The 14,630-nt window shown below is 27.2% G+C and overlaps 1 protein-coding gene across 1 annotated transcript in view; it reads left to right on the top strand.

The window, feature by feature from the left end:
• The window catches only part of LOC105846609 (uncharacterized), a 133,045-nt gene that overhangs the window by 35,757 nt on the left and 82,658 nt on the right, over positions 1-14,630 (top strand). Inside the window, exon 6 of the mRNA XM_065810787.1 lies at positions 3,744-3,860. Coding sequence (XP_065666859.1) covers positions 3,744-3,860 — 117 coding nt within the window. The remainder of the gene's footprint in view (positions 1-3,743; positions 3,861-14,630) is intronic.

The raw sequence follows: 14,630 nt of genomic DNA, 5'->3' as shown, positions 1-14,630 counted from the left end.
AATCAGAACAAGGTCTATTTGCACAAAACCATTTTGCACCAAAAAATATATATGTGTAATTTTTTTTGAAAATAAAATTGTTGTGAATGATTTTATCAGTAAAACCTAATACAGTTTCATAAAAAATAATTAAAGAAAAACAACAAAAAACTGATTTGAGCTTCAACCTTTAAAAACTGACAAGTTGTGGGTTGTTGTGCAATCATCTTTATTTTACACGAATAGAGCATGTTACAGCCCTTAGCTGTAATTTGCCGATAAATTTATATCGGCAAATTTATTAAATTTAAATTTATAAAATTTATTAAATTTAAATTTATATTGGCAAATATGTAAAATATAAATATAAGTGTAAAAGCTAATAAATTTTTTATTATCATATTTACAAACCCATATACAAACCCATATAATATTTGAGTTTGAGAAGGGGTGAATGAAAGTTTGTCAGAACAACGCTTATCCATTAAAACTAATACAAAATAAGTATCTATTTTATGGAGCTAATTGCATTGACCTAATAAAAGCAAAACACAAAATTAATGATTATCCATATACAAAATAATTGATGTATTTTAAGGCATTTTATTTAAAAATGGGTGCATTAAGATTTATTTCTATATATTGCTTGAAGTGCCCTAACTAAAAGAAAGTGATGCCTCTTTAACTAATTGTTATCAAACATTTTTCATATGAACACAAAATAATCTCTAGACTCTTTTGCATTTGGTTCAACAAATAAAAAATATATTTTAATAGGAGATTCCCTTTCAATTTGGCATACATGTAACTAGGTCATTCCAATATCAACAATCAAAATCAATCTACCCTATTGATTTGGATTTAATTTTCAGAATAAATTTATAATTTTCCTTGATTAGCTTCCTAAATTTGAGTATGAATATAATAAATTTGAAGCTATAGCTTTGTGTTGGTTTCTTTTCCCATCATACATAATCATGCAGTATAGAAAACTCTCCTATAAACAGCAATATGAATTTGAATATAAATATTAAAAGATTTTATTCTGAGTTGTTATAATAACTTGCAATAAGAATTCTTTGATCATTACTTAAAACAACACTCTCATCAACAAATGATCAAATTTCAGATTTTATTGTATAAAAATTTTGTATAGTTAGTTCATGGATGGAATCTTCTCAAACAAGTCAACAAACTACAACTTAATACTTTTTAAAATCATTTCATTGGAGTTGCCTCAATCAAAATGATTTTAGAAAATCTTGAGTTGAATCTAACTAAATGTAATTTTCTAATTTTTTTTTAGCTCAACAACAATAGCAGTCTTTACTTTAATTTATTTTGAATTATTGTCAAGAACCACAGTTTCAAGACTTTCCATGCTCTTAAACTCTTCTAAAACTTCTTTAGTTACATTTGCTTTTCAAACTCCAGTTCCACTTTGAGTAAAGTGGGGCATACTGGGACTGTGGGGCGCAATGGGACAGTTATGCCTGAAGTCTTATATTATAAATTATATTAATATCTCAGGTGAAAATTCTATTGAAAAAAAAATTTTTTTTTTTGATAAAACATTTTAAATTATTGTGCTTCATTATTGTAAAAAAAAAATTTAATTTTAGAAATACTAAAGTTATTTATATAATCAATTATATTACTACCATTTCATAATGCTGTTTACAATATGATGATATTATTTCTAATCTAAAATATTTTTTTCCTTATTTAGAAAAGCAATAATAGTAATAAATTCAAAGAATTTATTATTTTTATAATTTATTTTCGATTGTTAATAGTGTTTAATGTAAACAACGATGGTAAGGAATTATATAAGAAAGATCAATCATCCAAAATGGAATGAAATGCATTTTTAGCTGTGAGTAAAAAGGATCTTAGAACTACAAAAGCTGCTGATGCATATTTAAATTTTCTCTACATTAACGTATTGCTAATAAGCCAGCTCATCAAAAATGTTGCCAAATAATTTCAAGATATTTTTTGTGTGATTTATGTTATCCATAATATTTTTTGTTTAATTTAAATTTAGTTGGAGTCACCAGTTTAATAATATATTTGTTAGGGTAGAGCTGAGGTTTTTTATAATAAAACACAAAAAGTTTTTTTTCTATATATATATTTTTTCTGTGGTGTATGGGTGTATGGGCGTGTAGTTTATAAAGGTATTTTACTATTTTACTATCTTTTATTTAAAAATGTCTGAACATGTTTAAATGATAGATAGACTTCATTTTTTGTCATTTTAAAGGTTTACAATTAACAAATAACTGCTGCTTTATAACTATCCTGTTCTGCCTCATCCACATGTAAAATGTATATGTTATCCATAATATTTTTTGGTTAATTTTAGATTTAGTTGGACTAGTTTAATAATATATTGGTTCGGAGGTTTTTTATAATGAAACACAAAAAGTTTTTTTTCTATATATATATATTTTTTTCTTGTGGTGTATGGGTGTATGGGCGTGTAGTTTATAAAGGTATTTTACTATTTTCCTATCTATCATTTAAACTTGTCTGAACATGTTTAAATGATAGATAGCCTTCATTTTTTGTCATTTTAAAAATTGCTTTACAATTAACAAATAACTGCTGCTTTTTAACTATCCCATTCTGTCTCATCCACTTGGAAATGTAAAAATTTATAGTTGGTTACTTTGTTTGTTGTTTGTTGTAGCTAATTTTTGCATTTTTATTTTATTTTTTTGTTTTCTAATATGAGTCAATGATTTCGTTTTTTTATATGAATTATATAAATTCAATGAATTTTAGGAAATTTATAAAAAACAGTGTTAACTAAGGTTAGTTTATCTGCAACTAGCATTTGTTTCTTAAGTGTCTCTATATGCCCTACTCTACCCTAATATAATTTTGTGTGTTAATTATTTTCTTGGGTTCCACTTTTTGCAGTAAGTGTAAAGTGTTATTCTTTTTTAAATTCAGATATTTTTATTTGTTTACTTATTGCAATCAATTTTCTGAACATTTCTTTATCATCAACTCTAATAATTTTTAATTGAAAATTCTCTTTACAATATGCAATGTCAAGTTTTTGGCTTTTTTTTAATTTCGTAACATTTTGCTGCTATTGCAATGTTAGGCAAGGCTTTGTGATTGTATAAAGTAGGCATTTCTTTATAAAACTCTGGAAAAATTTTTATTTCCTTATCTAAACTGTTTATTCTTTTCTCATCTATACCAATTTTTCTTTCTTTATCGAAACCAATTTTTCTTTCCTCATCTAAATCATTTTTTCTTTTCACATCTATACAAGTTTTTCTTTCTTCATCTAAACCAATTTTTCTTTCCTCATCTATACCAATTTTTCTTTCCTCATCTATTCCAATTTTTCTTTCCTCATCTATACTAGTTTTTTTATGATCAAAAAAGAATGGCTTTAATATATACATACATTTAATATTAACAATTTCTTTATATTAAAATGAAAAAATGGTTCATTATAATGTCATAATAAATGTAAAATTAAAAAAAGTCAAGGATTTTCATCTGTAAACACTCTAATCTTAAAGTAGGGTTACAAAGTATTTTTTAGTCAGGGGTTTTAATATAGAACTTACGGAGGATGAGGTGCTTTAAATAGTATTTATATATAAAAAAAGTCACATGCAGTCTGTTGGTCAATTATTTGCAATTGCCATCTAAGTTTGACTTTGCTGCTGTGAGTTTTCTGTATTTAGTTAACACAATACTTTTTTAATTGAAATGATCGTTTTTTTTTGTTTTAGGCCTAAAATATATAATAACTTACAATGATTCTCAAAACTGCTTTTTGGATGTGAACATCAATGATAGTAATATTTACTGTAATCCAACCAATTGGACTGAGTTTTATCTAGTGGATGGTAAAAAATAAATATGCTCTATTTACTAAATGTTTTTAGATATTGCAATTTCAATAATTATATTTTTGTTATTATATGGTATTTACTTATTTTTTTCATTGTATTTTTTGGTGAGGGATAGTTTAAAGGAAGTAAGCTCCACTGAAATCGTAAAGTAAATGAAATAGTTTAAGTTGTTTGTAAGTTTCACAGTTAATTGTCAAAAAGTCTATGGTTTTTTTTAAAACAAATTTCTTTTCAAAAAGGCTGCATGTAACCATTATTTCAGAAAGTAATGAAGACAGTTGAAGATCAAGATTAGACAGAAGACATAAAAAGCTGTGAATTGTTCTTGTCAGAAAAACAAAAGACTATTAAAAAGACTATTATATATAAAGACTTGATGAATAAAAGTTTTTTAGGTACAAAAGTGCAGGTCAAGTAAATTAATGTAAACTTATTGAATTGATAACTATTGTTAAGTTTTCCATAGTGAGTTATCAACGTTGTTGACTGTAATGAAATAAAGTTGCAAGGGTCAAAAACGTATAATCATTTCCAAAATATCATTTTTCCAAAGGCTTTCTTCAGCTCAAGTTTAAATAAACTTAAAAATTTCATATATTAGTTCTGCACAAACTTGATGTAGGTAGAGATATGCAAGTATCACTGGCAGATGATTTTATATTTTCATAATTTTCTAAGGTAAAGTATTATCATACTGATCTGTTTATATTTAAATTTATAAATGTATATAGGAATGTCATTCGCACAAATATTTACTTGGAATGACTTCAGAGACAAGAGGACCAATAGCTGAAAAATATATGAAAGAATATTAGAATTAAAATTGTTTTGTTAATTGTGGTTTGCGTAAGTAAACCAGGGGCTTCGGCTTCTTTTTGCTTGTTATAAAATTGTTATTAAAAAATGTTATTACATAAGGCAAGTAAAAAGTTGTTATAGTTGTCAGAAAAAGTCAAGCTCATGTTGATGGATAGCTCTTTGGTGAGCAGTCTATCGCATTTTACTTAAGTCTAAAGGCACAATGCGCTTAATATTGCCATTAATTTTGTTGCTTTCCTTCAGCAAGTTCATCATTATTTTTCGATATTTAAAAAGTTTCTAAATATTAGGAAGAAAGATGTCAGTGTCCCTTCCACATTCAAAACCACATCAAATATGTTTGAAACATAACACTAATCTGTGGCTGTGACCACAGCCAAATTAGTTGCAGAACTAAATATTTTAGTTATACTTTTAAATCTCCTTTTCCACCTAAATTAGCATTGGTAACATGCAGCATACTTAATGAACATTGAGCAATGGAATATCTATTGTTTTGAAAAAATCTTTATCCAATTTAAACAAGGTTTTAGCTTACAAGTTAGTCTCCTGTTGTACACTATTTTTAAAATTTTGCTGTAATTAATGAAATTCCAAAAATACATTTTGATATAATCTAAATAACAAATTGTTATTTAAATTATGTAAAAATTGCATTTTTTTTAACCAATCTACAGGAGTTTCTTTTTTCCTTGAAGAAACTTAAGCAGGATTAAATAGTAATATACTTAAATATAAACTTGTGTGACATATAATTAGAATTTCCAGGTGCAAGTAGGAAAATGGGATTGCACATTTTTTCCAATTTTTTTTTCAAGGGATCTATACAAATAATCTTGCTGAAGAAAATGTACAAGATTCAAAAACTAGGTTCTTTACTGAAATTATTTTTTTTAGATAATATATTTACTAATTATAAAGAGTTGGGTTTATACTTATAAATATAAAGACTTAATAAAGCTCATTTCTCAATGTCCACATTGTGTAATTAGTAATGAATAACCTGAAAAAATTATTTAGTAAAAAACTTAGCTTTTGAATCCACTACATTTTCTTGAGCAAGATTATTGTACAGATCATTTGAAAAACATCTGCATCTCTTTTACTCAACTCTTGAAATGTTTTTTTATTTTATTGGATTTTTATGCCCAACTTATGATAAATGGCCAGGTTCAACATTCAAAAGGATGGTCTGCAAAAACATTTGCATGTTTTGCAGAAACAATCATTTAAGGTAGGCAAGAAGAAAGTATTTGAAATTTCTTAAAATTTCAATCAACATCAGGTCTAAATCAAGTTTAGGTTTCTTGGTTAAGAAACAATCATGCTATGTAACATCAGGATCTGCCTTTAACTTAAATAGAAAATATGTAAAATATGTATTCTCATTAAACGGTTTCGTTGCAACTGTTGTAGCATGAAAATAAAGTTTGAATCTTAATAATATTTCCACTCCGTTACTGTAACGTCTTTGTATCTATATTTGTTAATTATTATTATTTTTATAAAAAATTCATTTTTTTATAAAAATAATAATAATGACATTTGGTTGCTATAGCTATGTCCTAAAAGTTGAGTATATTGACCAAATTTATTGGCATAAAAAATTGATTTTGTATTACAATATCTACTCCGTTACTGACATTTGTTAGTAATATAATTTTTAAAAGCAAAATACTTAAAACTAAATTTCAGGTACAAGATATACATATAGGTATACTTGGGATACATAAAAAGTAAGTGTGTTGTCTTTATAATAAAGTTAAAACATCCTTTATAAAAAGCAGATAAGTAGACTAAATACTGAATAAATACTGTCCACTCCAATACCAATCATTATGTGAGTTTTATGGTTGTCCACAGTCACAGTCAGTCAGTGCTCTAGTCAGTTAAGTCATTATTGAAATGAACCAGATTGGTGAATTTGTTGCTTAAATGTTTAAATTAATAATCATTGACATCCTTTGTATTGGTAATGTTTTAGAACATTTTGAGTCAAAAGAATTAATTTTGGATCCCTCTATAAAGTAAAACTTTATTTTTGAATGTCCAGTTTTAAGAAAATTGTATAACTTTTCTGCATTTGGATGGTCACAACCCATATTAATCAATTGATCTGTCTGACTTTTAACAGATCCTCCTAATGCATCTGGTGCTCCATTGCCATAATCACTTTTAAAAAAGTTCAAACTGGCTGATGAAGTTTGAATTTGTATAGCACTGTTGAGAATAAAAAAAAGTTCTGTTTATTTCTATAGTGTGTGGTTGGTCTATCAGAGAAAGATCAGTGAAGATCTGTAATTTTTAAAAAATTAACTCAAAGAGTTGGATAAAGTTGTAAATGACTGATCCATTTTATAAATTACTCCTGTATGCAATGTAGCATTTGTTACTTGCTCCAAAATGTAATGATTATATTGCAGCTAAATTCTTGCACACATGATTTTCAGAAAAATCTAAATGTGTAATAACTTGGGTCACTTTTAAGTCTTTAAGTGTTCCACGTTTTACATATTTCCTGGTAACATTTGCTGTTTTCTTTTCTCCCTTCTTTTCGTATTCCTATTTCTTTTTTTCCCACTGGAAACAAACTTTCATTCTTTAGCAATCCTTTTGGTTGAAATTGTACACAAGACACCAAATAAATCTTACATTCTCTGAACATATGTTCTCTTCTATCGGTACTACAACAAACATGTTGCAATACTTCTTCAATATTTTTTTCATTTAAAAAACTCAGGTTGTTAAGTTTGTCACAAAGTAATTGTATGTTCTCATGTTATTTACAAGTGTCTCTATTTTTAGCAGACGGTTTGGAGACTTAAAGTTAATGGTAATGAGTAATTAAAATCCACTAAAATTGGATGGTAATAAGAAATATTGTTTCTCATATATTTCGCGCTGAATTTTTCATAAAGGTTTATTAATGAATTAGGTAGTAGCTATTTTGTCAATGCAAATGTCTAGCAATGCATTTCCATGATGGCAATTGCTGTTTAAAATTGTAACTTTTAACGACAAAGAAGAATTAGGGATCTGATAATATAGAAATCCTGCTAGTTTCCTTTGTACGAGAATTGTTTTCAACAGAAGTTAAAGACAATCTATCAGTGGTTATAGGTGAATTTGCTTGAGAACAAGGCAAAGAACATTTAAGCTTTAGCCAACGTTTTTTATATTTTCCTGCTTATATTAAACCATTTCCGACTTGTCCGTTATTATTATAACAGACAAGTCTGAAATGGCTAAATGTTTATTACATGTTTATATTATTATCATATTTTTATTTGTCTATAAGCCTATGTTCTTCGGTAAGCAACCTTTGCTCTCCCTATTTGTTTGCATTTGTTAGTGCTGCTCAACTTATGTTCTAGTGGCTCTGATGATGGTGTTTTAATCTTCCATTTCATAGCTCTAGAGTTTCTTTTCCGGTCATGCCAATGACAACAAACAATTTGTTTTTTTCTTTTTGGTAGTTCTGAGATAATTTTTACTTTATTCTGTTCATGACATATATGCTATTATTTGCGCTTTTTTTCACAAACTATTTCTGGATTTTTTGCTACTTGTCAATTAAAAACATTACTTAATTTCTCACAACCTATTGAAAGTAAAAGAAAGCAGCTATATATACATTGCAACATTATAATATTTCACCGCTGCAATTCATTTTTAATGGTTAATTTGTTTGGCATAGTTGAAATCAATTTGTTTTTTTATTTTAATGTCAGCTCCTTTATGTTGTCAACTCTGTTATTAAGAAGAAATCATGTTTGCAGTAATGGAGTAAACACGTATAAATAGTATATATTTTAAATATTTTATTATTAAATTATCCCAGTAGTTTTGAGAGTGCCAAAACACATTCTATAAAAATTTGACATTTTGTGAAAAAAGCGTCAGACATGAAATATTATATCTTTATAATATTTATTTAGACTCTCCTTTTTACATGAAGCATGCTTGCAAAATAATATAACTTGAAATGTGGATAAGTACCATAGAACTAGACTTAAAATTATTTTAATTAGAAGGTAAATAAAAACTTCAAACCAGTGTTTTTAGTCACTGGTTTGTAGTTTTTGCCTACAATGTAATAACGGAGTGGACAAATAAATTCAGGATAACAAGTTTTTGATAACAACTACTATTAATATTGACATCTCCAAAGTACCAAAATCTCCTTTTCTCTAAATTCTCTAAAAAAATTCTCTTAAAAAAACAAACTCTAAAGTACCAAAATCCCCTATTAATAAAAAAGAAAAATAGTTATGGTGTATAACAATAAAATCCATGATGCAGGACATGTATGAAGGGGGCATTTATGTATACAATTTTGTACACAAAATTTAAACTTTTAGTCAGATAATATGCTATTTTATATTACCATAAATATAACCTGTAGCGTTAGTTTTTTATGTCAATTGTACTATGATTGCATTTTAAGAGCTTTAGAATAAAATTTCAGTAACAGAGTTGACCGAAAAAGAAAATAACTCAAACATGATCTGATAATTATGGCAAAATATGAAGGGGAATCTTCAATTTTTACTATTCAAATCATTACGTAAAAAGTATCGTCAAATGAAATTTTTATAAATAAAAAAAACTACAGATGTTATCATGTAATAATGTAAAGATGTAATCATGTAATAATGTTTACATTATTTTATTTAGCTTGTAAATTTTATATTACTCATTTTTTATGATTTTGATTTTATAAATAATATTACTTTTAATTATATGTAAATTATAAAGAGAAAATTGTTATACAAAGTGTATTGTATGACTTCGATTTTTTAATTATTATTAATTTAATTAAATGTAAATTATAAAGGAAAAATTGTTTTACAAAGTCAATGGCTTCCAATTTAATTAATTCCCAAAAGATTTCAACAAAGATTACCAAAAATTTTAATTAAATTTGTTTGAAGTACAAGCTAGAATATTTATGTTATAGTTACAAATTGTTCTTTTTATTTCAAGGTAAGCAAGAAAGAAGTCAAAAAAATCTAAAAGTTCTAGTAGCAGTTTGTTAAATAAAAAAGATTTGTGTTATTAAATATATTTAATTTACATTATAAAGTTTTTTTTTTAAGTTTTAAGGTGGTTTTAGGTGTTTTTTTTAAGTTTAAAAGTTAGCCAAGTATTGATAGCAGATTAGAAAATGTTTTTAAATGAAAACCAAATTATTGTTTAATAGAGAAAAGAGTTGATGTGTCTAACCCAAATCTAGTTAAAAAAGTCCACAAAAAATAAAAAATAAAAAAATACCTCCCTAATTTAATTAATATAAAATAACAAACAAAAAAAGAAAGCTAATAACTGAAAGATATACAATAATATCCCCATTGATCAAATTTTCTAAAATACTTGAGTGGTAATAAGCGTAATCAATAGTTTATATAAATTTATATAATTTATATTTTTTGTTTTATTAAGTAAGGTTTTTCAATTTCTTGAAAGTGTTATTTGTTTACTATGTAATCATACTTAGATGGAACCTTCAAAGACTTGAACTTTTAATAATATAAGAAATAAATTTGACAATAGCTGCATTGGTTTCTGATATTAGCAGTTTGTACATATAATGTTTTGAAGATAGATTCATTACAACTTTTGAAAAAATTAAGGTCTATGATTTTTTTAAAAAAAGTTGGCTCAATTAGATTTTGTGTGAAATAGTTAAATAGTTGCAACAAAATAAGTTTTACAGATAAGTTGTTCGTGAAATCTTAATAGTCATTGAGGTAATTCCAATACACTTTTCCCAAGAAATATCAATAAGTTTTAAGTGTTATCTTGAGACTGTGGTAGGAATGGAAAAGAATTTATCTTAAATAATCTATAAGGCTTAAGGAAATTCCTTTGCTAATGAATAGCAATTGAAACATTCGCCAGAAAACATATTTCTTATTGCTGCTTAAAAATGTACACTACCTAAATAATTAATGAGTTTATAACTCAGATTTTTGCTTACATTGATTTGTTTTAATTTTGACAACTTGAACAAAATTTTAGTAAGAATTTTCTGTTACATTGAAGTCTGTCAGAGACCATTTTAACATACTAGTTTTAAAAAAAAAATCTCAGAAGAGCATCAAAAATAAAAGGTCTGGAAGAACAAAAGTTTTGAACAAAATTATTGCTCTCCTTGACAAAATGATTTGCAATACTTTATTGTGTAAAGAGCTATGGAAACATTTGGTAAAACTAACAAAAGAAAGGTTGAACATAGAGGTATGTCCCAAATATGACAAAAATGATGATCATAGACAGACACACTAATGTTTTTGACAGAAAAAATTTAAGCGATGAAAGCACAGATGTAGAAGATTTAAAACTTTAAAAAGAAGAATTACAAATTAAAAAAGAAGCTGAAAATTCTTTAAGTATTATGAGTGATGTGTTGCAAAATATACAAATGCAACTCCAAATACACCAACAGCAAATAAAGCAGCAATTTCAAATGCAACAGCACAAACTACAGCAATAAGTTTTTGTTGTTGTTGTTTTATTTTGTTTGTTTAATTGAAAAACTAAATAGATAAAAGATATAAATGAGCATTATGATTATTTATCCTTTTCCAAATCCTCTTTCAACCTATAAATATCTACTTTTTAAAATCAAAATTAAAACTACAAAAACAGTAAAAGAATGAGAATTAACTACATGATGAGTAACACAAGAATGAATTTTAGTAAATGGCACAAGAGACGCTAGCTCTTTAGAGCAGTGCCCATTACAATATTTGTAGAAATGAAAAAGAGAAGTAATATTATGACAATATGATAATGGTTAGAGGTTGGCTGTAAGAGCACCTCCTAATGTCTAAGAGACATCTGTACATTGTCTAAGAGAGAAAATGCATTGCTGGAGGATCCACCCCAGATATGGCAACAGTATTCCATACAAAGATGGATTTGAGATTTAAAGAGATAAAGAATACAATTCGGAACCTTAGCAGATGCTAATTTTGCAATTGTTTTGATATATGGTTTCCAAGTAAAATAAGTAATTCTAGAAGATCAAGGGTAGATGACTCATCGAGTACATTACCATTCATAAATATGGGAAGATCTAGATCATTGCGATAACGATTAGTTGAAAAATATTGAATTTTATCTAAATAAAAGTTCAGCAGCCACTGTGAGCTCCAGGCTGTGGCAGAAGTGAGATACTTTTCAAGCTTAAATGCCCCCTCCAAGCAATCTGAGTGTGTTGACTTCTTATCAAGACAAGAATAGATGGTAATAACATAAGTGAAAAATGCAACCTTAAATGTGAGAATATGTGGAAGATTTTTAATGTAAATTAAAAGAAGTATAGGGCTAAAGCTAGAACCTTGAGGAACCTCTAAAATTACAGGATATAAAGAATAGTGCTGTCTATTGAGGACAACTTTTATACTACGATTGGTAGTATAAAAGTTGTCCTCAAAGACTCAATAATCTCAAACATGTTACTTGATACACCATAAAAAGAGAGCTTAAGGAGAAGACCAGCATGTCAAGCTTATCAAAAGCTTTAGAAATGTCAAGAGCAATAGCGTCAGCTTCTTCACATCTATCTAATGCACAATAAATTCTTTTATCACTGTTAGCAAACCAGCTGTAGATTGACAAATTGAAATCCATATTGATGATCAGAAAGAAAGTTATTATATTTAAGATGAGAGATCAAGTGTTTGTTAATTAAAGACCCAAAAACCTAGCTTTAGATAGGAAGTAGACTAATGAAACGGTAGTTAGATCAGTCAGATCGTTCTCCAGAGTTTTTGAAAATAGGGATAACACATGTTGCTTTCCAGCAGGCTTGAAAATAAGACTCTGATAAGCACCTGTTTGATAGTTCTGAAAGTATAGACGACAGCTCCAGAGAACACTTCTGCAAGACTATAACAGATATATGTTGTCCAGAACATATGCTGTCGAAGAGTCTAAGCAGGAAATCACTTTAGATACAGAAGCTGAAGTGATTTGAATGTCAAGCAATGGATCAACAAGTTTGTTGGTTTTATCAGGTAGAATGCAATGGAATCAAGAGATAATTTGAATGAAAAGCAATGGTAAAGAGATATCTGTTTTCTGGAGAATTATAGATATAATATGATATAATGATAGATATGAAAGTAATGGTTTCAATTGGAAATTGCAACAGCTCAATTAAAGGAAAACTATGGAGAAGAGTGAGGCTTGACTTATTGAGAGGAAATAAAAGGTTTCATTCTAGCCTGAATCCAAGAAGGTTAACGATTCGGATTGTCTTGGAAAGTTTACTATTTGAGTTAGAGATTGAGAAAGGCAAAAGTTTTGGGCCTTAACGCCTGCAGAGTTACTGATACTAGAGCCAAACCATCCAGTGTGAGCATTAATGTCAATAACAACAACAATATTGGCTGAAGGATATATAGAGAAGCCTTGGTCAATTTGATCAGAAATAACAAATGAACATAAAAGATTTGTTTGTGGATTCAAACCTAGTTTCCCGACAGATAGGTGAGTTCTTCAGAATGTAGATGCCCAGACCAAGCATGTGAATATTAGAGTCTTTTCAAATTAAAGGAAGATAACCATCAACACTAAGATCACAAGATGAGATAGCCTAACTCAAATTAGTCTCACAAAGAGCAAGTAGGTATGGTGAACTTTGCAAGAGATAAGACTCAACAGAGGAAAAGTTACTTTAAAGACCATGAATATTAGTGAATGATAGATATTGAGAACTTAGCGATGTCAATTTTATTTTGTACTTTATAGTTTTTGGTATTTTAATCATTTTTAAATTTGTTTATGAACTCAAAGACTATGGCTCAAAGCACAGATAGTACTCATTACACTATTTAATAGTCCAAGCAATTGCCTCACTACCATTAATAAACAAAAGTACATACAGGGACACCATCCAAGATGAGTTTTTTTTATCTAGACACCATTTCTCGCATTTACTCAACGAAGAGCCCCAAGGCAAGGGTTGTTTTAAGTCAGAGTTGGCTTTTCCTAGCCTTTGCCTAAAAAAGCATATTGTACAAGGAAGCAGGACCTGAAGCAGGTTGTACTGGGTTACATGTTACCAGTAGCAGGTTAACCTGACCTGACACTTTTAACATAATATTTAACATTGCTGTTAAATATTAATATGTTAAATATTAATATGTTAAATATTAATATGTTAAATATTACAATTTAAATATGAAAAGTATTAGAATTATATAATATATTTTTATTCTGATGTAAAAAAGTAGATTCTCAACTTAAATAAACCATACTAAAAAATATAACCTCACAAGTCAAATTAGACTATGTCCAATAAATTAAATAAACATTCAAATACTGCTATAGAACCAGTAGGTTTTACGATAACTTTTTTTTAAAGGAAGTTCTTCCTGTATATATTGCATGTTTTTGATAATTATGTTTTTCTGGCAAAGTAAGCTTTCTAGTTTCGTGCAAAGCAAAATGACACTTTTAAAGGTTTATTCTTTTAAAGATGTAAATTTTTATTATTTTATAATATATGATTGTATCATAAAATTTATGATATTCACAGTGTTTTATTAATAGACAAGAGTTTGACTGGTTTATTTTTCTTATAGTTCGTTCTCCTTAAATGAAGTTGAATGTACGACTGTTATAATACTTTAAACTAGGTTGCAAATAAAATATAAATTATTTTTGTTGCACTAAAATCTTTAACTTTCAATAGGATATCCTTTGGTTTGCAATTACAAGAGAATTTTTCAGTCATGGTTTTTGAACTTTTTTTTTTGTTTTGGCTTTTTATGAATTTTTTTTTATTAAACTGATTTTTTAAGGACAACAAATGTTTTTAAAATATAAATACAAATAAATTTATATATTAATATTTTATACTTTATTTGATTATTTTGAACAAAATTCTATCAAAATGAGAGTTGAAAGTTTTACATAGTCATAACTTTTTTA

Source organism: Hydra vulgaris, chromosome 11, assembly GCF_038396675.1.
Source record: "Hydra vulgaris chromosome 11, alternate assembly HydraT2T_AEP".
Classification (NCBI taxonomy): domain Eukaryota; kingdom Metazoa; phylum Cnidaria; class Hydrozoa; order Anthoathecata; family Hydridae; genus Hydra; species Hydra vulgaris.
The sequence above is the reverse complement of the archived record's forward strand: the minus strand, read 5'-3'. Positions and strand labels throughout refer to the sequence as shown.